The sequence below is a fragment of the Empidonax traillii genome, unplaced genomic scaffold (assembly GCF_003031625.1).
Source record: "Empidonax traillii isolate 1590-97213 ecotype Southwest subspecies unplaced genomic scaffold, ASM303162v1 scaffold196:size3368384, whole genome shotgun sequence".
Taxonomy (NCBI): Eukaryota; Metazoa; Chordata; class Aves; order Passeriformes; family Tyrannidae; genus Empidonax; species Empidonax traillii.
In genome coordinates, this window is record NW_020955389.1 from 1,042,754 (window position 1) to 1,066,415 (window position 23,662).

General features: G+C 39.5%; 1 protein-coding gene across 6 annotated transcripts in view; it reads left to right on the forward strand.

Annotated features, from left to right (window-relative positions):
- Nucleotides 1–23,662, forward strand: part of CARMIL1 (capping protein regulator and myosin 1 linker 1) — a 188,384-nt gene that overhangs the window by 143,622 nt on the left and 21,100 nt on the right. For 3 of the 6 annotated variants that reach the window (XM_027886842.1, XM_027886843.1, XM_027886846.1), the window contains 5 exons: nucleotides 1,819–1,906; nucleotides 4,508–4,657; nucleotides 18,073–18,090; nucleotides 22,064–22,130; nucleotides 22,449–22,645. In XM_027886842.1, coding sequence (XP_027742643.1) covers nucleotides 1,819–1,906; nucleotides 4,508–4,657; nucleotides 18,073–18,090; nucleotides 22,064–22,130; nucleotides 22,449–22,645 — 520 coding nt within the window. The remainder of the gene's footprint in view (nucleotides 1–1,818; nucleotides 1,907–4,507; nucleotides 4,658–18,072; nucleotides 18,091–22,063; nucleotides 22,131–22,448; nucleotides 22,646–23,662) is intronic. The other 3 variants (XM_027886844.1, XM_027886845.1, XM_027886847.1) reach the window with 1 other exon arrangement.

A 23,662-nucleotide genomic window follows, 5' to 3' on the forward strand; every position in this document is an offset into this window, starting at 1 on the left:
CTCTAGGGATGTTAGCTTAGATCGTTGAGGCATGTACTCTGGTTTATTTTGTAAAAGGTTTGGTTTCTGGTACACAAATAATGTTTTCACAGCTGATACATTTTTTTAAAACTTTTTTATATTTTTGGTTTACACTGAATTAATGTAATAAAAGAAAATTGCACTTTTTGCTTTGACTGGTAGCAGTGCTTTTTCTGTTGCTGCATTTGGTCTTGTCCTGTAGCTGAAGCAATCACTTTAAAACTTTCTATGGGAGTTTTGCACAGCAGACAGACATACCTAAGAAATGGAAACTTGGTATTCAAACCACAAAACTGGAGCAGAAACTGCTACCCTAAATAACTCTTAGTTTGTCCTTTAAAAAAAGAGGCTTTTACCTGACCTTTACTGCTTTTTTTTCCCATATCAAATGTAGATATTTATCATTTCATATCAAAGAGAATATATTTATGCAGTATAATGTGGTTGACCTGTACTTAAACCTTCTCAGTTCCTTTCTACTTGATGGAAAAGCATGTCATTTTGTATTGTGATGCTTATATCTTTGCAGAAGAAGAAAATGGTAAGACTTGGAAGTTATTTTTGCAGAGTACAGCAAAATAGGCAGGAAAAGGTGTTAAAAGCCTTTAGCTATGCCTTCAGAGAGTTTAAATTAGTTCAGGGAGTAAGTTTTCTTCACTTCAGTCCTATCAAACAAATCTTGACCCTGAGACAATAATACTGGCTTTTCCACTTGTAGGAGCTGGAACTGTCAGTGGGGTGAGGGGACCACACTGTCACCCTTCCTGCCTTATATTATTTGAAATTTATATCAGTAGCTGAGAGAGATCCCTTCACTCTCTTTCTCTTTCCACTGTGGCTTGGCCACTATTCTACCTCCCTGTTGCCTTTCCAAGGAGTTCCTTACCTTTTTCTCCAGGCTTTCTGCAGTGGTAGTGATAGCCCCACAAAGAAATAGCTTTTTAATCCAAGGCAGCTCAGTCCGCACATAAAAATTAAAACAAAATCATGTTACTTGCTGGCAAGTGTCAGGTGAAACAGTTGGCCTTGAAAGCAGAGGCAGGAGGGGTGGAGCTTCTGGCTGCAGCTCAGACATATGTGCTTGTCAGCTCCAAATCAGCTGCCCTTCACAGCCTGAGCCTTTCATACTGTCGCCAAAGACCCCTAGGGAGCAATTCAGGGGCAAAGACCCCTAGGGAGCAATTTCCTTGATAGGGAGTTACCAGTGAAACTTAAGTTCACTGTGCAGGGTGTGTTGGTGTTCCATGTGTATGTGTGTAGGTGGAATGGCTGACATGAAGTTCTTAAGGCAGAAAGTGGTTACCTAGAGCAAAAGAGGAAGCAGAGTTGTGATGGAGAAACAGCACTGTACACTTGTCCTTCAACTGTCAGACAAACACAAAAAAAGGTATTAAGGAAATGAATGGATTGTAGTTGTTCAGTGTAGTAGTGTTAAACAGACAGCACTGTCCTAGTCCCATTCATCTGAGATTCATGTTTCTCTGACTTCAGCGGCGGAGCGTTCCTTACTGAGTTTCACTTCTGATTTTTATTCAGCTCTCTTACCCAGATATTTTCATTCCATCTCATGGAAAACTGTTAGAAGCAGGTTAAATATGGTACAGAGGCTCCTGTGTTTATTGTGTGAATCATGAGTTTATTTCTGAAACCTGCAGTCATGTATCCTGACACCCTCTAACGTTTTACTTCAAATAAAGTGACAGCACTATGGATAATCGTCACACTGTTGAACGTGTAATAAAGACAAAATTCTCCTGCGTGAATTAAATCGTTCTCTCATTTTTAATCCTCACACAGTGAAGTAAAGCTGACAGTGGCTTCTTTCCTGTCTGACCGAGTTGTAGATGAAATCCTGGATGCACTTTCTCATTGCCATCACAAACTGGTGAGTATTTGCCTGGTTGATATCTAATATGCCAGACCTTAACAATGCCATTTACATTCATAACTTGTTCAGTTTCTCCTTTCACAGCTCTATTTTGAAATTGGTCTTATTTTCTTTGACATCCTGACACCGTTTGAAATATGATGTTGGGATTCTTGCCTCTTTGCTTTAAGAAAGATGCATCCTTGGAAGAAACTGTATTGTATATTTGTCCTATCATCTTTTGAGTTGTTGTCAGACCTAGAAGTAAAAATGCCATCAGGATGCAGCATTGAGTCATTAGTTAAGAACAATGCCGGTATTTGTCATGGTGAGATGATAAGTGTTGGTTGCTCATGAAATGAGAGGTAAGATTTGATTCTTTAGAATTCTTTAGAGACTGCTGAGACCTTATACCCTGAATGTGTATCTTGAGGCTATCTCAGAAATTTAGGTATCCAGTTTGAAGAGAAAGGAGTAGGAACATAGGGAGGGAAACAAAGTTGACTACTTGAAGGTGCTCAGCTGTGAGGAGGCACAGATACTTATTATTATAAAGGTACTTTTTTCATCAAGAGTAGAAGAAATAACCATGTTTCCACAGAAAAACTTTTTTGCTTCCAGTGCAATGGGGCTTTGTAAGGACAATCCAGTACTGATTGTCATTCTCCTGATTAAAGTTGCTCTTCATTTCTAATTGAAATTTCTCTGGCTTCAACTTGCAGTCATGAATTTTTTTAGATGCTTTTCTCCAGAAGATGAGGGAACCATATATATTTCTCTTTATTTCCTCTTTATGAAAGTCCTCACATACAGAAAACACATCATTCTTTCTGCTCCCTCTTCTTTCTGTTTTTTTAAATAAAAGACTGTGTTATTTGAGCATGGATCTTTGCAATACAGAGCAGCATTGTGTAAAAGTACAACCTCTGGTCTCAGGAGCTATGCAGCAGCAACAGCAGCCTGCTATGGGAATGACCACATTATTGAGCTCCAGTTTGTCCTGGAGGAGGCTCAGCTGGCATGAGCAGTGGGCTCTCTCTGTCCAGTGGTATTGCACAACTTGGACATACTCTGATGCTTACATAGTACATCATTTTCTCCAGCCTTTGAATCACTTCAGTGGCAATCCTCTGCACTTTATCCAGCTATTTTAAAAGCCTCTTTTAAAATTATGGTCTCCAGAACCAGACTGACTATTCCTATATTTAAACCAACCCTGTACACAGGAGTGAAATGGTTTTCCTTCTGATATTCCTTACTTCTTGTGTTTACATATCCAAGAAGATAAGAATTCCATCCTTTCATCAGAGTTTCAGTGGCAGCTCATTTTCAGGGCAGGGTTTGCTAGACTCCCTCTCACTAATGGTTTCTGGATGCTTGGCACTTGCTATGTTTAAGGATTGTGTCCATAGCTAGTTGTTAGTGCTCTTGGTTCCTAAGGAATGATTGTCTGTACATTTGGTTTGAATTGGTTTACTTTATGATCCATTTTGGCCTGCATTAGTAACATGTCTCATTCTCCTATATTTCTGTTAGCTGCAGGTTCCTTCAAGTAGCATAGCACTGGTGAAAACATTGAAGAGTACAGATCTCAAAAATGCTCGTAGAGGAACTCCTGTCTAATTCAACACTGTTAATCTTCAACTTACAGCTGCAATCTGAGAGCTGGCAGCTAGTTCTTAGTACAGAAAAGATTAAATGCACTGAAACAGTTCTGAAACAGCTCCTTAAATTGGAGTGTTACCTACTATTAATTCAGCCACCTACAAATGTCTATGTGTGTTGCATTGACATAGTCGTATTTGAAGCAACGTTGAAAAATAAACGTTTGACCAGATCTCAGTTTGCCTAATGCGATGATAATTAGCATTAATTATTATAGCTATTTTAGTGTGCTTGAAGATAAATCCATAACAGCTCTCTAGTTGTTTTTCCTAAGTAGACACTAGACTCAATGAGCTGTAATTGACTCAGGTCATCTATTTACCCTTTTTGATGGTTAACAAAACCACAGTCCACTGGTTGTTGGGAGTTGTGCTGATGTTAAACAGTGGACTACAGCTCTCCCTAGCTGCCTCTTTGAAGGCTTCTACTGATTTGGGCCAGCTGGCCTTGAAATACTTGCTTTTGACGAGTGTTATTTAATATTCTCTTTAGTTATCAAAATAACTAGAAAATATTTAATCATTTTCATGACAGCATGAACCCGCTCGATTTCAAGTACTGTGGTCTTAGTAACAGGTTTTGCTATGCTGGTCTAAAAATGGATTCTATTGTTGTTAGAGCTTTTCCCTATCTGCTTCTTCAGTGAAACAGAACTGAGGTATTTAATAAAGCTGTCCTGCTTTTCCTATAGCATTTGACCACTGAACAATTAGGAAAATGATATTAACTGAAATTGTACATGTTTTAGGAGAAAGTTTAGGAGAAAGCTTCCCTTCCACACTTTTATTTTCTTTATTAAAAAAACCTAGTGTGAAGATTAGCACACACAACAGAGCTTGGCTTTTGTACTTGGTTTTCTAGGTTCCTGTGATCATTGAAGTTCTGTAAACCTTCTGGTTAGGTTTTGTTTGTCTTTTTAAAGTGTGACTGATGTGTTCTTGTCTCTGTCTCCAGGCTGACCATTTGACCAGACGTGGCAAACCACTTCCACAGCAAGAGTCACTGGAGATTGAGTTAGCTGAAGAAAAACCAACTAAACGCTCTGTCATCACAGTTGAGGAGTTGACAGAGATAGAACGTTTGGAGGACCTGGACACTTGTATGGTAAGACACATTCCTCAGCCCATTTGGTTAAGTATGCAAGTAACTGGAGGAAAAATTCTTTTCAAAATATCATTTAGCAAATTTGTGGTATCAGAAAACTGAAGTTAGGAATTGGCTTCTAGAAGAAATAAATGTTTACTTGAAATATTTTGTGTGAATTGCATATCACTGTTCAGCAAAGGAAAAGCTTTTCCCATTTCTTCACTTCTCCTTTCCTTGTACCTTTTCAAAGGCCTTTCCCTTGCATACACTGCCACAGTCACACTAATACAGTAAACATCTCATCCACTGGCCACAGTTTCACAGAGGTTCAGTTGCAGTAATAAATTGGACCATGCTATCCTTTGACAGCATGCGGCTTTCTGCCTTTACCTTCTTTCTTCTTGACATGGATTCCTCTCACCCATGACAAAAAATGTTTCTACCTGGAACTTATGTTATTGACATTGAGCAGAAGTTGATTTTTTTTTTTATTTTTATTTTAATTAGCTCTTGAATGTATTAGCTCTTGAGTCTGGGCTGGCAGTGATCCTAGAGGGCAAGCTTTTCAAAAGTAATTGAGTTAGGAGCATGAGATCCAGTAAAAATGCTAAACATAAATTGCCTTATAAAGTCCCATGTGCAACTTTAGAATAAAGATGTCTCCATGCCATAGCACGATCCTTTACAAGATGTGAATCCACAGGATTACAAATAAATGGGTTGCTAACTGCTTTCAATCTCAAATACTCCTCTTCTCAGCTCAATCTGTTGAGGAACTCTGCTGCAGACAGGAATGTCAGGGATCACTTCTCTATTACAAATTAGTCAGTCCAATAGGTGGTCATGTCTGCAAGGGATGAGCTTTCTTCTTTACCCTCCTACCTGTCTCCTTGGCCATGTGCTTTCAGAAGAAGCTAAAAATGGCAGAAAAACTGATTGCATTGTTTTCGTAGAAGGTTTGTTGATTCAGCTCCCTGAACAGACGTACTGCAGAGTCAAACAAGTACAGCACACAAGAAGGAGCAGCAGGGTGGTTGCTCCTTCCTGCAGTAGCTATCTGTTGGTATCACTTAGCTATAAACAAAAGCACACCTTCCTTGAAAATGTCAGCTTAAAATAGGTTCTCTCTCTTCCAATCTCCTTCTTTACCAAAAGTTGATTTGACACAATATTTGTCTGAGCATCACAAATCCCTGTCAGACTTTTGGTGTTGATTGCATCATCTGGTTCATCACTGCTACTATCAAGTTCCAGCAGCTTTCTGTAGCCAACATTCAGTAATCATTTTGAGCCCTAACTCCTAAGGGAGAGAATCATTCCAGTAAAATATGGGGCATCTGAGTCCTATACCTGTAAATTAGTTTCTGCATGCTAGCTTCGTATATAGAAAAATAAGCTAAGGGCTCATTTTGATATCTCACCCTCCACCTTTAAATTTATTCCTGCAGCCTGTTAAGGATAATAATACTGGAAATCTGAAAAATAGCTCCTGTCTTTATCTCATATCACCATGGTTATATGAAGGCATCATATCAACTCTGCTGTTATCTTTCATTTTGGTCATATTAAAATAATGGAAATGTGATGATGCTTCCACTTTTTAAAAGATGCATTAGATGCTAACTGTACTTATTTTCACAAGTGTTTATATCTGTCTTCATTCTCTTCATTCACCCTCATCTTGCACACAGAGATTCAAATACTTCTGTGACACAGACTCTCATCAGTATCTGATTTCTGAAGAGAATGAAGCATCAAATAAACATGAGACAGTAATCTCAGTCAGTGCTAAAGAATCCATTTATTAAAAGCTGTAATCCATATTTGAGAGCTGCTTTTTGCATCTTGGCTGCAAATTCTGTTGGATTGCTGTTGTAAAAATACATAGATAAATAGATGGACTCATAGAATAGTTTGGGCTGGAAGGGACATTAAAGATCATCTGGTTCTGTGGGCAGATACACCTTCTACTAGACCAGGCTGTTCATAGCCCAATACAACCTGGTGGTAGGGGCCAGGGATTGGGCATCCACAGCATTTCTGGACAGTCTTTTCCAGTGCCTCACCACCCTCACAATAAAGAATTTCTTCCTAATATCTGATCAAAACCCGTCCTCTTTCAGTTGAAGCCATTTCCCCTTGTCCTATTACTACATGCCTTTGTAAAATGTCTCTCAGTGGCTTTCCTGTAGGCCCCCTTTAGGTAGTAGAAGGCTGCTGTAAGGTTTCCCAGGAGTCTTCTCTTCTGCAATCGGAACAACTCCAGCTCTCTCACCCTATCTTCATAGCACAGGTGCTCCAGCCACGTGATCATCTTCGTAGTCTTCTTTTGGACTCGCTCCAGCAGTCCATTTCCTTCTTATGTTGGAGGTTCTGCTGCTGGACATAGCAGTTCAGGTGGGGTCTCACCAGAGCAGAGTGGGAGAATCAACTCCTTCAACCTGCTGGTCACGCTGCTTTTGATGCAGCCCAGAACATGGTTGACCTTCTGGGCTGTGAGTGCACATTGCCACATCATGCTGAGCTTCTCATCCACCAGCACCCTGAAGTCCTTCTCCTCGGGGCTGCTCTTAATCCATTATCTCCCCAGCCTGTGTTTGCCCCCGACCCATGTGCAAGGCCTTGCACTTGGGCTTGCTGAAGTTCACACAATGAGATAGCACCAAAATGCTGAGCAATACAGGGATTTTTACTGAGCTGGTGCTCTCACAGAGTTTTTTGCAGCTAAAAGCATGTTAAGAATGTATCTTCTGTGCCATGTTAGTATCTTCAAAGACATCACTTTCCAAATAATGTATTTTAACTGTGGAATAATACTATGCATTTCAGATATTCTCTTGATAAAAATAATATGATTTGTGGCAGCATTTAAGTGTTGCACAGGTATTTTGGGTGGAAATGAGGAACCTTCTGAAAGGAGCATCAGTGAATGTTTTGTGAACTGGTCAGCGCAAGAAACAGGTTGCTGAGAAATTCTGCTAGAAAAAGGAGCATATGGTTTTAGGAACTATAATTAGGTACCTAACTTTCTTTGATTATTTTTAATTTTAAGTGAGAAATAGCTATTTAGATCTTACTTCCAAAATGGCTTTAGTCCAGAATGCTGCCTTATTTGGTCACTGGAAGCCCCTAGCCCTTACAAAGTGTGATGATAAAGCAGATCTTGGCCTTTAGAGTAGATGGTGCACCTGGCTGTGTGTTCTGCAAACCTCAAACCTGAAACCTTGAATTGCAGCTTGGTATTATGCTTGTTTGAGAGTTTGATCTCCTATTGCCAAAAGAGTTTGGAACATGGGATGAGTCTGATCATGTTGCTGGGATGCCAGGAAAAACTCGCCTATTCTAAGCCCTGTCTATCAGCTTGCTCCAGCTAACTATCAAGATATCTTGGGAAGAAGAGATTTTGGTTGTATAGGAGAGACATTGAACTTGGACCACCCTTTGGGGGTGCTGGGTTTTGTTCTATTTGCAAAATGGGATTTGTTTTGCAAACCCCATTATCTTCAGCAAGGCTGATCACTTTGTTCTTGTTTTCTTCAGCAAGCCTATTTAGCATCAGTATTCTGTCTGAGGTAATATATACAGCATTATTTTGTTATTCACCAGCTCCCCATGAAGAAAAAATCCTGGATCTGGGTTCAGTTTTGACTCTATGGTTACAGCACAGACAAGACAGAATGAAATATTGCAAATGGGCCCATGAAATCCACCACAGAAAAATAGACTTCTAAATGTTATTACTAGTATTTTCTGTTGCGGGAATTAGGGCTTTCTAAATACCAAACTGTGCAGTTAACACTTATTAGCTTCAACTTAGGGTATGTTTCTCATCCAGCCTTTAGCAGTGGCCTGAGAGCCCATAATATGAAAGACTTGTCAGTCGTACCAGAATTTGCTAGTCTGTCAAATGAGTTGTGAAGAACGCTGGGAGCGATTGAGTTGTCCAGCGTAGGTTGTGAGTGCTGGAACATTATACATCTGAGAGTTTGTGATCTCTCTGAGCTGCAGTACAGTAAATTGATGCTTCCCTAATCTAAAGCTGTCCTAGTTGTTTACGTTTAATTAGAACTGCATTGATGGTAATAAGTCTGTAGATAGAAGTTGTGTGCAAGTAAGATGGAAAGAAAAATCTTTATGCAGAAAATGACTTGCTGTTCTCAGATTAAAGGAAAAACCATGGCCTGCTTTTCAGAGCTTAGACTCAATCACGAATTAACTGCATAAAATACTCTGATTTGTCTAAATTTTTCTGTGAGTATATAACAAGTATGACACATTTTAAACTCATACATGCATTGTAAAGCTTTCCTTAAATAAAGTACCCTTCTTTACTGAGATTGATTATCATGTGTCTTGTTATGTGTAATTGTGTAGGTAGATACTAACTGATTTTTATTTGCGTAATACTTCTAGTTGTATTTTTTTCTTTTATAGCCATTAGTTCTTTGCAGAAGTAAGAGATATTAAATAATGCTCAATTCCCCATCAAAAGGTAATGGAGCATCTTCGTTAGATATTGTTTAACAGTTGTCAACCTTTTTGGCTTTTTTAGCTATCTGAATGTTATTTTGACTTCCTGAATACTAAAGGGAGATCACTAGAGTTGAGTTACTACTTAAAGGCATTTTGAGAGAAATAGCTTTTTTTACTAAAAAATCCATATATGCATCGTCTTCTAAATATCTGTTTCAGCAATATAATTTTATTACTGTGAGTAGTAACAAGCATGCAGATAGGATAAGTATTGGCCTTTGGGCAAAGAAGAGGTTATTTTCGTCTTGAAGAGGTATGGTAGGAAATTGTTTGAAAGACGTAAAGGAATTGCAGCTTGTAATACTGAAGTTTGCTTGTAACTCTTCTTTAAAGCATTTCAGTGTAAGATTGAAACACTTGGATAGTAAATTGTGTTTGGAAAAAAAGACTTGTGGCTAATAGAAAGGACTACCTGCAATGAATATTGAATCTTAGCCATTTTTCATCTATTTCTAATTTCAACCACAGAAGTTATTCTGTGACTTTATTGGAGAAAATTTTTTTAAAAAATAAGTGACATATTAAAGTTTTAGTCTTTATTGATCAGTAGATTTCACCTGTACAGTAGAGAAGAAAATTTGCAGAAGTAACAGAACATTGGTGGATTGGTGGTGTTTGTTTTTTCCTGGGTATGTACTAGCTAGCCATTGTCAAAGATTTAGCAGATGAGTCCAGAATCCAGATGAAGACTTATCACCCTCTGTGTTCTGAAGGACAAGGCGTGTATGGACCTCAGTGTTTTCAGAGAAAAGGGAGAAATGGCACTCACCACACCAGAATTAAATTTATTAAAAAAAAAAAAAAAAAAAGGAAAAAGATAACTCCTAAAACACCACCCTAAAGATTTTCTCTCCCCTGCCCCCATAGCAAATTAGAATTAAAATAACAGAAACCTATTCTGTTGCTTTCATTGGCAGAAGGAGAAGATCATGGCACAGTCTCAGGCACAAGTGCAGTAATACTGCACGAAGCAAAATTAAATTCGAGATTCTCTGGTGTACCGTGACATACTACCACATCTGATTCTTGTTGCTCATTTTTTACCTGCAGCAGAATTGTCTCAGGCATAGCGAGTCATCTTTTTGGATGAAAGACTGAACACCTACTGCAATAAAACCCCATTTCCTGTTGGACTCCGTTTGTTCTCCTGCGCTATAAATAAAGCTCTAGCTCTGTGACTGACTTAATCCAGCAAAAATCATTATTTTTGCTGAAAAGAGCATATCCACTTTCCCCTGCACACAGCTAGCACTTTTCTGCCCACAGCTTCATGCTTGTACTGGTGTTCACACAGCCTCACTACAGACTGGCTGTGGGAATTGATTCAGCTGATAATTAAGCTTTTTATGGAGGATTTCTTTCCCAGGTTAGTTTACAGACTGACTAGTCCTCTGGCTGAGTCCACAAAACAGATCCTGAGCGGCAGGAACAAGCAGACAGGGATGAGGGCAAAGGCAGCAGCCTGGATGAATGCTGGATTAAATTGATTGTGACACTTGAGTTTCTCTCTCGTATGCATTAGCAGAAATGGGCCTTTGATGTGTAGTAAATACAGCACTCTGTGGGAAGCTAGAAATTGGCATTATGGTATGTGAGAGCATTCTTGGCTTCTGAAAAGGCTCCATCCCAGGCATGCAAGCAAAGCTACTGCAGTGGGAGTCCAGTAATATTTGACTCACCCCGAACTAGGACAGTTTGTAAAAATATCACCAAGAGGAGCACAGCACAGTGCCAGTGTCTCCCTAAGCCCTTTCCTACACGTGGAGAAAATAAAATTTTCTCCCTAGCTGAGGAAATAAAAAGGGAGCCAGTGTGGTCCTTTTATGGAACCTGTGAATATGTTGTTTATTTGCAAATTGTATGTTAGCCTCACCATTAGTATTGTGAATACATTCATTTTAATTGTGACTATATGTTATCTGTCTTTCCCTGGGTTCCTTTATATCTAGTTTTGCAGCTTCCTCACTACCTGTTGAGGTCCTTATACATGTTTATTCAATGCCTGTTACATGTATAGACTACAGAATACAGGCTTGTGAGGGGTTGCATGTTCACAGATTAAATGCTCTAAAAGAAACATGGCTTTCAATGTCTCTTCTTGGTCTCTGAGTGAAAGGAGGGGATGGATAATTGATACATACTTTGTTTTTCTTAAACCAACTGAGATTTCTTAGTCAGAATTCAAAACTGTTTTCCATAGTTTGGGGTACATTATTGGCACCGTAAATGAAGAATGTGATAAACTGCCTTTAATAACAGCACTGTATGCTTATTTAAGAAAAAAGTGTAAAATTGGAGGCTGTTTTCTGCTGGGGTTAAAACAAGAATTGTGGAGTGCAGCTGTTGAATACTCTGTGTGGTGACACTTCTGTATCAGGCACTTGCCTTCCCATAATTCCGATGCTTTGTTTTGCTCTAGTAGACGGAGATTTGTGTTGAAGATGGAGGGGAGGGTATGCAGTTGTTGCAATTTAAGCCTGGCAGGCAGCTAAACACAAAGCTCACTCCCCCTCAGTGGGATGCAGAGAGAATCAGAAAAAAGGCAAAACTCATCTTTTTATATAAAGACAGTTTAATAGAACAAAAAAGGAAGGAAAAATAGTAGTAATATTAAAAGAATATACTAAATAAGTGATGCATGATGCAATTGTCCAGCACCTTCTGACTGATGCCCAGCCAGCCCCCAAGCAGCCGCCACCACCTCCTGGCCAGCTCCCCCCAGGTTTATAACCTGAGCATGATACCATAATGGAATTTCCCTTTGGTCATTTGGGCTTAGCTGTCCTGGCTGTGTCTCCTTGTAACTTCTTGTGCACCCCTGGTTTTCTTGCTGGCAGGGCCACATGAGAAGCTGAAAAGTCCTTGACTTGGTGTAAGCATTGCTCAGCAAGAATTAAAAACATCAGCATGTTACCGACATCGTTTTAATGCTAAATCCAAAACACAGCACTATACATCATGCTAGGATCCTGTTGATGTTCAGCACAAACAGATACAGAATAATTTCCCCACTACCTCTGTTTTTAAGAACCTTCTTGTTATTTTCCATGGCAGATTAGCAAGAGCTCCTTTGGAGTAGTTCTTGCCAAAATCTGTACTCTGGGATCTTTTGCAGAATCCCAACAGCAAACAGCCTGCAAATAACCTCTGATAATGCTGTTACTGTAGCACACATCTGTCTGCAGCCTTGATGTGTCTCCATTCAGTTACTATCTGGGAACTACAGTCTCGAATGGTTGAGATGTTTTCTATATAGGTTGCATAGTCCTTTCTACTGCTTTTTGTTTCTTCCAGCAACTCAAATGAATAACTTGGCATGAGGTACTTATCTGTGGTGTATGGGAGAGTCTTGTTTACTCAGAAACCTGGAGAACCTACTGAAAATAGCACATGCATGAGTCTGTCTCACTAAGAGTGCCTCATGGTTCTCACTTCATGCAGAAGAAAATGAGGCTTGCAATTTTTTGCTCTGCAAAATTGATACCTCATATTGCAGAGATAAAGAATAGTTGCTCACAGGGAGAGGTGAAAGAAAGTCTATGTTAGGGCAGGAGGTTATAGAGTACTGTTAGATTTTGTTATATTTTGTCAAGGAAGAGGAGGTTAGGATGAGGTGGGTTACCAGAATGGGAACTTCCAAGTAGATAAATAAATAAAATCAAACATACATAGTACCAAAAGACTAAGAAGACAGCTTCCAAGTTACCAAATCTCGTCCCGCCTATCATTGACAACTGCATCATACAATCCTATTCATGAATCTGTCAGACTTAACTCTCAAAACATCTTTCTGTTAGACTAGAGGAGAATTTAGAAGTAAACAGATACTTTCTTCTGGTGTTATTTAGGTCAACTAAAGCCAAAATGGTGGATGTATCTCTGCAGTGAGATCTTATCTCATGTTAGTGAAGATTGAATTACTGTGAATTTTTGAGGTCAATAGTGACAGGATTAGAATACTGATCTGAAACCAAAAGCACTTAAACTGGTGAAAAAATCATCTGGTAAACAGATATTAAAGAAAACTGAAAGAAAAGAGCAAGAGAAAAAGACAGAGTGAGTGAAAACTCAGGTTAGTTTCACTCAAAGTTGATCAGAACCTCTTTTTATTTTATACAGTTTAGTGGTGTGTCATTTCCAATGCTGTATTTATTGGCACCTCGTGTCTACTACTCTCTGAGAAACTACAGAATCCAGTGTCTTGTTGCCAGGCAGCACATAAGTCTGTGCTTGTGGGTGAGCAGTCCTGCTTTGCAGGGTAGGCTTCTTCCTCCTCCTTCGTGGTGTTTCTGTCCTTCCCAGGCTCATGTGCTGCCTCATGACTATCTGACCAAGCAGCATTATTTGAATCACGTGTTACACTGAGGTGCTGTCACTCCATAGATCAGCTTTAGATTTTGCCATCCTCTCTTGGGTAAATATGATTGACCTGCTCTATTAGTTTGTTTTAGAAAAGAAACTCAAATACTCTCTGCAAGTATTTCTGTTTCTCATAGGTCTTAGAATGTTTGCTAGTTTTCTGTCAAGATATTTCCTGTTTCCAATGGGGAGATATCTTGGTATAGTAATTCCTGACAGGACTTAAAGTTCAGAAAGTTGAAGTGGTTTTTTTTAGTATATCTCAAAGTATCTGAGGAGTATAAAGATTCACTGTGCATGCTGGAAAGATGTCTGAAGCAAACTTCAGTGAGAAAAGAAAAAACAGCTCAAGTATGCCTGGGTTTTCAGGAGTAAAGCTTCCCATCATAATTCTAAGCACAGTCTGCTAGTCCACTTCTCCATCCAGGGTAAACTTTATCAGATTCACTGTGATAAGTCCCCCTGTAGTGCTTCTCTTATCAAATGTCACTGCAAGCAATGCATCATCTGCCCCCAAAGGGTCCAACAGTGCGGGGAAGATGACTGGTGTTTTCTGCCTGGATGACTAATTTTCCTTTTGGTAGCTTCAGGCTGCTGGAAGGAAGGAGAGATGCAGAAGCTGTGTTGGTTCTCAGTCTTGGGAAGCTGAAAGGCAGACAGGTACAACAACAGTTCTTGTTCACAAAATCATAGAACGGTTTGGGTTGGAAGAGACCTTTAAAAATCATCTAGCTCCAAGTTCCCCTGCCATGAGCAGGGACGTCCTTCACTAGATCAGGTTGCTCTGAGCCCTGTTCCACCTGACTTGAACTTCCATTCAGGAGTATGTTGCCTCAGAGTTGCTTTAATGATATGCTTGCCCAGGGCACCTGATATATGTGGTAGCTGTTTTTAAAGAATTCTCTGAGGATATCTTTAACAGTTGTCCACCCCCTCCATACCTGCAGAGTTTAAGAGCTTTTTGTTTGTACTATATGGAAGATTAGATCATGAACAAAGTAATTTTTGCATTAGTGTTTGCCAGCTGAAGGTAGTGAACAGTGACAAGCAAGCAGGTTGTGGTGACTTGAAGAGGTAGTTTGTGCCATCAGACCTGCTGCAGCTCTCTGTTCTACACTCAGTTTTTAACTAAAAGAACTATAAAAACTAAAGTGGTTGGAACCATCCTCTTTGGTTATCTTAAAGCTCAGCTGAGGTAGAAGATGCTAGTGTCTTCATGAGCAAGTAGAAAACAGAACTGACTATATGGAGAATTGCTTTTTCTCTTGCAGGTTGTAGTTGCAGGCAGAATTCCTTGCAGGATACTAATTCAGAACATGAAATTAAACATTTAGTTTAATAGTTTTAAGAACCACTCAGTGTAGTTTATGCATCTGATTTTTTACTTTTCTTAATAAAAGCTTTGACTGTTTATATGCAGTTATGTTCATTAGCAGGAATTTTACATGACTTGAAAGATGCAAGCACAGAATTATTAATTAAAAGAATATATTAAAGTGCTTGGTGAAATATCACAGAGTACATGAGCCATATCTCAGCAAGTAGAAAAGCAAAAGTTTCTTGGCTAGTAAAATAAAACAAGCTCAAGGGCAAATCTATTGAGCTTATCTTATTGCAGTGCTACTCCTTTCTTTCAGAAAATGTTTCTGTACGAAGTAATTGTAAAGGTCAGGCTGGTTTAGATGAGATGAATTGAATTAATTCAGAACCATAGCAATGAATTAATTCAAAACCATTTCTCTAAAAATTCAACTCTTGGGGAAGGGAAGTAAATATGAAATTCACATATGGATTACTTGTATATCATATTTATTTACATTATATATATTTATATATAGTATTTGCATATAGAGGACAAAACTCTGAAAGATAAAGTTAGGACTGGATCCTCTGTTGATGTAAAAATGCAAAGCTGCTATATTCAGGAGAGTTGTATCAAAAAACAGCAGCCTGTTGCAACTTGGCCTTGGTGTCAAAACAACGTTAGGGTCTTTGCTCTCCTGTCTACTGTGAAATACCCCATTAGCTGTCATGCGTTTAACTTCCCCTCGAGTGCCATTGTCCTTGGAGAGATTCTAAGGACACTGATTCAGGTTACCATCACTGCTAGTGGGAAGTGTGTAGCTGAATTTTTGAAGCCATACTGGAAATCAGGTCATAAAATCTTCTGTAATTGAAGAAAGCAATACCAACTTTCTAGTTTCCAAGGTTTTCTACACAGATGGTGAGACACCTGCATGTGCAAAGATTCATGAAAAAAACAGAGTTGGTCAGTTTACTGCTCTGCTTTATAAAGTATACCTGAAGATTTTTCTTTTTTCAGTGAGACAACAGATGTGTGACAGCTCTGTCAAAAGGAGTTAAGAGACTAGAAGCAGCGTGGGAAATGTTGATTGACTGAAGGGGTGTCATGGCAGCTTTACAGACCATTCCTTACAGCAAAAGAAAACATCAGGATTTGTGATAAAATGCCCTGTTTTCTTATGCCTATTTCTTAAAAAGTCATACCCCACAAAATACATATAGCTGAAATGGTATAGCACTTTTTAAAAATGTTCTGTAAGAATCCTTTAAAGTATTTTTTCTCACATCTCAATTCCCAATGGCACATTGTTATGATTCCCCAATGCAAATTCTGCTTTTGCTTGGGTTTAGTTTTCTTGGGATTTTTGGTTGTGGCTTGGTGTTTCAACTCAGTGATGGCCCATGTACACTGGGAGGCAGACCACCTTATCTTCAATTATGCTGAGAGCAAACAAAGGGAAGGGTTGAGTGGCCTCATGGTCTGTAGCACATCAGAGGTCTGAAGACTGGCAGAGCAGCCAGATTCCTTGATGACTTCAGGCAAATCCCTTAGTCTTAGCTTTGCTTAATGGTGCTTCCTTGTCTAACTTGTTGCCTGCTGTGTGCTTCCTTCTCCCTCCTTACTCCCCACCCACAAGCTATTTAGTACCTTTTAACTTCTAAGTGACTCAGTAGTGGCACTCACTTTGGTGAGATCACTGAAGTCTGGAAGGTAGGGGTTTCCATAAGCCCTTATTGGATCAGGACCATAGACTGTAAAGTCCCTTAAAACCTGGTATTGCTTCCATTTTTGTGTGTTACTTTGCACTTTGGCCCTAATCACATTTCCAGCTGCTTGTAGAATATAAATAATTTTCCTGCTTATGCATTAAATGGACAGAATCCACTGGGGTATTGCCATGAATACTGTCTTAAAGAGAGAAACCATGTTGTAGCTTTATTTTTGAAGTGGGCTGGAGAACTTTTTTTAGGATTGTTTCAGTTTTCAGATGTTTGTGAATGGATTCTACAGTCTTGCCAGCAATCTCTGAGCAACCATAGTGAACAGGAGTGTAGAACATGGGCAAGAGAGAAGAGAACATAGATTCTGCCAGAGGAATTAAGTAAGAGTGTATGTGTACATGGGTAGCATACAAAAATGAGGGTAATGAGGTTTGCCTGAATCACTGTTAGCTAAGAACTCTCGAATAAAGCCAAAGTTTCGGAAAGTAAAAGAAAATAAAGACAAAAAACCCAAACAAACAAACAAAAACACAACAAAACAAAACCTCAACAACCAAACAACTAACCCTGGGGACAGCAGGAAAATAAAGGAGAAGGAGCTCTGTGCAACAACACGCAGGACTTTCTTGTCCAGAAGTTTAACACAGACTGTGACCATTGACTTCTGCCGCACACACTCTGCACTGTTGTTACAGCAGCAGTTCCCATTCAACTTGGATTAAAACCCACACATTTAACAATTGTTTTTTCTCACTCCAAATAAAAGAGGACCATGACTGGTCATGAGCCATAGAAGAGATAGGACATGGCATTGCATCACTTCATATGATGGCTGTGCTGCTTTCTTATCATTTTTGAAGGGAAGAGCAAAGGTTATGCATTGGTAATGGAACAGCATTCTTCTAATGTGCCAAAAGTGCTTGAAACTCTGTGCCTCTAAACCTCCTTATAGGAAAGAGAAATACTATTGCTTTGGAATAATTTGCTTAAACCTCAAGAGAACAAACTTGCATCCTTTTTCGTTCCTTCAAGAGAAGCTTTATTTTATTTTCCTTGCTTGCCTGCTTTCACAACAAACTGCCAATTTTAACTCAGAATCTTCCTTCAGACTGGGAAATAACAGAATTACATTTTTTTTTATCTCGCTACTGGTGCCAGCAAAATGAAAAACATTCAGCACATGGGGACAGCAGGTGTCAGGTTGGCACCATTGGTGAGTGCCTTATATTGGAAACAAATGTCAGAAAACCTGAATTTGTCCCAATATAGATCAAACAAGAGAGATCGCATCCTTCTCTGGTTGTTCTCTGGAAATACAAAATATGTAGCACCTCCAAATACAAGGAATTTTTACCTCATTCCTGCATGTCACCTTTCCTGCTAAGACTTCCGAGTGTTTTGGCTTTAGTTTTCTTTATTTTGGTGGTTTCTGGTTTTGCCTCCTTTCCTGAGAACTGCTATTGCTTTGTCTTCCCTATTCATATTCTTTTTTCTTTCTTTTTTGCTGCATGGAGACTCTCTGCTGTACAAGTGTAAGTATTTTTTTAGCTCTGCTGTTTCTGGCCTACTTGTTTATGTTTTTGTGCTCCATTTGCCTCTGTACTGCCTTGTGAGTCTCCTGGGAGACTGTAGTGCCATCCATCTGCACCTACAAATGAAATAGGCAGTGGTTCAGGGATGAGGCTGGATTTACAGAAAGGTTCAGCTAACATAGCATATGAATTTAAAGGATCCCTTGGCTTTAATACCAAACCAAAGCAGAGTGCTGGTTTTGGAAGTATAAGCACAAATGTTACTGCCCAGAAAGAAAATCTATTGATTTGATTTTATATTCAAGCATCATCCAGTTTAATGAAAGAATAGTCCTTAACACATTCTTGAAGCTGAAAAATCATACACTGTTTTGCAGGAAGGAGCTTTGAAGGGAGACTGGTTGGGGAGCTCAATTTGAAGAGGGAGCAGCAAGTTGCTCATTAGTTTGTTTGAAATCCTTTGAAAGGGAAGTAGCAGGAAGGTCACAGAGCTTCCCTGTATCTAATAGGATTGAATATAAATTACTTTGGATTAGGAGGAGAAAAACGTGGAAATAAACATATCCCTCAGCACTGAGAATAATTTCAATTATATGTAAAACAAGGAAAATAAAGTATCTGAGACCCTGTTGCATTGTTTTCTAGCATTCAAAACAGAGTGATTTTAGTTGGTCTTTTTAATTCTCAAGGTACTAATGTTCCTCCACAGTTGGTAATATAATTTCAGAAAACTCCAGAAAGCTCAGATAATTTTGAGGGGAAGGCAGTCAAAAGGTAGGAATCTGGAAAAGTGATGATGGAAAGAGATCTTGGGAGTTTAAAGTAAGCACGGACACATGACAGTGTCTAAGTAAGCCTTTATTTGGGAGTGTGGTAGAAATTTGCTGGCTCACATCTACTGTAGAGGGGTACATTCATGAACCCATCTCCAGAGACCTCTGTGGCATAGGTGGACCTAGACTTCCAAGAGGTCCTCTCAAAATCCAGAGATGCAGCTAATATTTTTAACTGTTCTGCCAAGCAACCTACAGTGTGCTCACGGAAAAGTAGTCAAAACAAGGAAGAAGTTCAGGAGGTGGTCTGCTAGAATGGCAAGTTCCTGGAAGTTGTGGAAGAAGTGAAAGAGGGAGGTTGATACTAACAGCTATTTCTCTGTAAAAGCCATGAGTGAAACATAAGGTGGGAGAGCCATGTTATGCTTTTGGGGCCAGAGGTGTTGGGAAGGCAGAAGATCTGCCAAAGCTGAACTGCTTCCATGAGCTATGGAAAATGGGGCTCAGGCTGGAGGGTTCAGATATCTCCTCTTGTAATGACATGTGCACTGCTGCTGTAGCATACTGTGCGGTGGCTGAGATATTAAGCAGAGATTAATACTAATATTTTGTAAAAAGAGCTCAGTGGCCTATTTAAATTAATGCTTTGACCCATTTTGCTCTGTGTGTGATCTAGAAGTTCACTTGGCAAGAAGCCTTTCATCTGTGCACTTCCTAAACAGGCTAGAAAACAGAAGGGTTTCGAATAAAATTGTATGTAGAGCTGTTATTCATGCTGTTAAAGCAAATGGGAAGCATCTCTATCCCTCTGCCTTTATCCTCAGCAGCCAAGCTGCTGATGGATGATGCCAAGCTGACAGTAAGTTATAGCAGTGATCCAGAGACTGGCTTATGGTCATCAGCACAAGCTCTTCAGGGTCATCTGGGGGCATTTTCTTGTCTGGGAAGGAAGATGAAATCACTCTGTTCCTGGCTGTTGGAGATGTATTGAGAGCATTTCAGTCCTTGCACAGGAACCTCAAAACTTGCTCTGTGCTGTTTTGCATTGGTTCCCCGGGCTGATGCAGCTCTCAGCTTGTCTGTGTTCATCCAAGAGCCACTCTGAACACTGGTCGTGGCTGTGCAGTTATTGAATGATCAGAGGTCTCCCATCATCTTTGTTTTCTGTCCTGCTTTCTGATCTTCTTTAGCGTGAGTTGCTGTATTATTCTACTAGATGTAACTTCCAGTCACATTACCCAAAAAAATAGGGAAACAGACCAAAATGCGTGCAAATATACCTTAACAAGGGAAAAGGACTATGGAAATAAAACCAGGACTACTGATAGTGACTCCTAGTTGCTGTCACCTCAAATGCTGAGCTGTTTCAACTCCTCCTTACAAGAGGTGCAGATGCCTTTGGTTGTTTCAGGTTTGTGTGATGGATCAGCAGCTGTTGAGGTGTGCAGTTCATAGGCTGCCCAGCTGCCTACCTGTTGCACAATCCGCTGCAGTTTTGGCTGAAAAAGTTCAGTACCTCTCCAACCACTTGCTGTTGAATCCATTGCATTTAATTTATTGGTAACTCTGAAAGTAGCGTCTGACCTTTTGATGCAGCAACATTTCACCTGCTCATTAGCGTCAGAGTAAGTCAGTCCACTCAGGGGGCCAGCTACTTCCTGGCTGATTTGAAACTATTGTGTCATTTACTGATGGTTGTCAAATGTGGAAGTGGAAATCTGCAACAACTGAAGGTATCTTTTTTTCCCCAATGATGTGCATGGCAATAAAACCAGAGCTCTGTTGCCCAGGTAGTGCTATCACTGCCTGATCTGTAGTCTTCAAGTCCTTTTCTTATCTTGAGAAGATGGGTAATAGCTGTTCTGTCACAAAGTCTGCCATAACCCTGAGCATGTGAGTAGTGGCATAATAATCCTCGTGGCTGCTTTGGAATTCATGCTGAATATGAATTTGGTACATGCAAGTCTATGCACTGAACTTTCCATACATAAATATTAGCAAGTGTTTACCTTAAACCGTTCTTGATTTGTCTGAAATGTCAATGCCAACTCTGTTTTTTCTTGCTTATATAAAATTTATACTACTAAATTTTATTAACAATTCTGTTAACGAGTTGCAAGCTATAACAGCTTCCTGACTGATACTCCAGAATTTGAAGCCACTAGGCTTCAAGACTAGCAAGTAAATGGAAGTATATGAATATCACTAAAACTGGCATGTACAACTCTGTTACAAAAGGGGACCATCTTTGCAGAAGCTGAGTCATTTTAAATTCACTCTTAAGAAAACATGGAAGTCAACTTATAAACAAAAAGTCTTACAATGCTGAGCTATTTTAAGAGGTTCAGAATTGATGATACATGCATTTCCTATAGCAAAACTAACTTTCTTGCTATGCCAACTTTCAAAAGAGTTCAATCAAGCAAAGAAGAGCAGCTTTCTTTCAAAATCAATGAACTTGGCTCTTAAGTCTCAGTATTTGTGCTCTTAAGGCTCCTTTTTTTCTGGGAACGTGACGATGAGAAGAGTAATAGCATGTAATTCAGTAACTATGTTGAGTGTATGCCAAAGTAACTTTCCACCTATTTCAATGTATCTAAAATCCAGGGAAGTCATATGTCTGCTGCAGATAACTGCTCATGCTGACATGGTATTTTTTGATTTTTGAAGAAGGGCTGTGTGCTCCAAAACTCATTTTCCTAGGAAAGTTTGGTGAGCTGTGTGGTGGTGTCCAGAGGTATGGATTTGCAGTAGCATGTCACTAACAAACGAACTGAGTATCTTGTTTTAGAAATAAAAGCTAGTACAAGGGGGAGGTTATTCCTGGTATTGTCTTTAACTGTGCTGTACTGGACAAAGTAACTAGGTCTTTTGTCCCTCATGATCTGAAATGCAGAGGTGAGGTTTTAATTGTTCCATTGTGGGCTTCAAAGAGTTAATGCTTGGACAGTTTCCATAATTTCCTGTGTAGAGCCTACAGTTTTAGTGACTAAGCTACCTCTCTGATTCTGTTCAACATAAGTTGAACAAAACATCTATTTAGAAAAAGTTCTGAATGTTTAGGAAAGAGAGGAAAACACCCATTCCCTTCTGATGTTAAACACAATCAGATCTTGAAATTATTCATAGCATTGAAGAACTGATTTGTTGTCATTTCTTCTGTCCCCCAAAGTAATTTTTGCTTTGTTTTATGTTGATAGATGACTCCTAAATCAAAAAGAAAAAGCATCCACAGTAGAATGCTCCGTCCAGTGTCCAGAGCTTTTGGTAAGTGAGAATTTCATAAAGCTATTTTGTTTCTTTGCTTGCCTGAGGTAGTTTTAGGTAGTTCTTGATTTAAAAGCAAAGGTGATTCTCCCTCCCTCTGGACTGCATTTGAGGCCCACACTGTGTGCTTTGTTTTGTGACTCTGCTAGTGTGTTTGGTAGTAAATAGTTGCTCACAGTGCTCTATCTGCTCACAGACATGTTGTGGCTGAGTTCTCTAAATGTGCTTATAATTGTTTGCCATAAAAGAGACAAATGGCATTGTCTTTTGTTTTAAATATCATGTTAAATCTAATGAGAAAGTTTTGATTTCTCTTAGAAATGGAATTTGATCTAGATAAAGCACTGGAAGAAGTACCTATCCATATAGAAGACCCACCATTTCCTTCCAGCAGGCCAGACAAACGAACTTCTGGATTCATTTCAGAGTTGCCATCTGAAGAAGGGAGGAAACTGGAACACTTTACAAAATTAAGGCCCAAAAGGAATAAAAAGCAGCAGCCCAGCCAAGCAGCAGTGAGTCTACATTAAAATATTGCTGGCAATGTCATGTGTTGATTGCTTTTTGCCATGAGTCAGGTCTTGCAATGCAATGAGGAAAACTTAAAGTTTTAAAAGCCATAAACAAGTACTTAATTTTATTTCTGGTATTCAAGTCTTTCAGTGTGCTATCCCTATTACAAGCTTTTTGTCTTGTTTGGCACGGCCTAAATCCAGGATAAGTTTTATCCTTTTTTATTTTGCTTCTGTTTTTTCATGGAAGCAGTTTCTGGAGATGCTTGAAGCTTTCACAGGAAATGCACAAAATATCATGAGACTTTTCAATTATATTGCAAGAGTTTGTTAAGCCTTAATCCTTTTTTCTGCCTGCATTAAGAGGTGGTAACTTGGCATGAATTCTTATTTCTATCAGCTCTCAGAGGAGCTGTTCTGTGACACCCAGCTTCCCACAGCTCCTTAACTGAAGATGGTGTTTGGGCCAGCAAATCTGCATAGTCACAGATCTGCTTTTCGTGCTGAAACCTGCCTTAGAAAAACAGAAGAGCACTGTCTGTTTACGGAAGGCATTCGTGTGAACTCAATATATGTGCGCAGAGTTCCCGCAGTTCCATTTCCTTGGCATACCACATCAATAAAGATTTATTTCTGTGGTGGTGTGTCCTGGGGGTATGTAAGGACAGATCTGGAGGCGTTACAGAGTTATCTCACAGCAACAGAGCACAGCTGATATGATAAGTAGCCCTTATCAAGGGTCAGCCATTGCTTCTCTGAGTTAGGCTGCCTGGTAATGAATGCCTGTGGCCTCTTCTGCCTCTTCTTGACAATTGTCAACAGAGAGTATTCTTAAAAATTTCCCTCATGCTGGGAAAGATCATATCAGGCAATAGAGTGCTTTTTGCATCACTTGGAAATGGAGAAACCTTCAAGCAAAGGGGATATTCAAGCCAACTTTCCGTTCCCTTGTGCTTTACAGGGAAGGTTAGAGGTAGCAGGAGGAGGGATTTGTCTCCACATAGTGAAAACACATCTGTG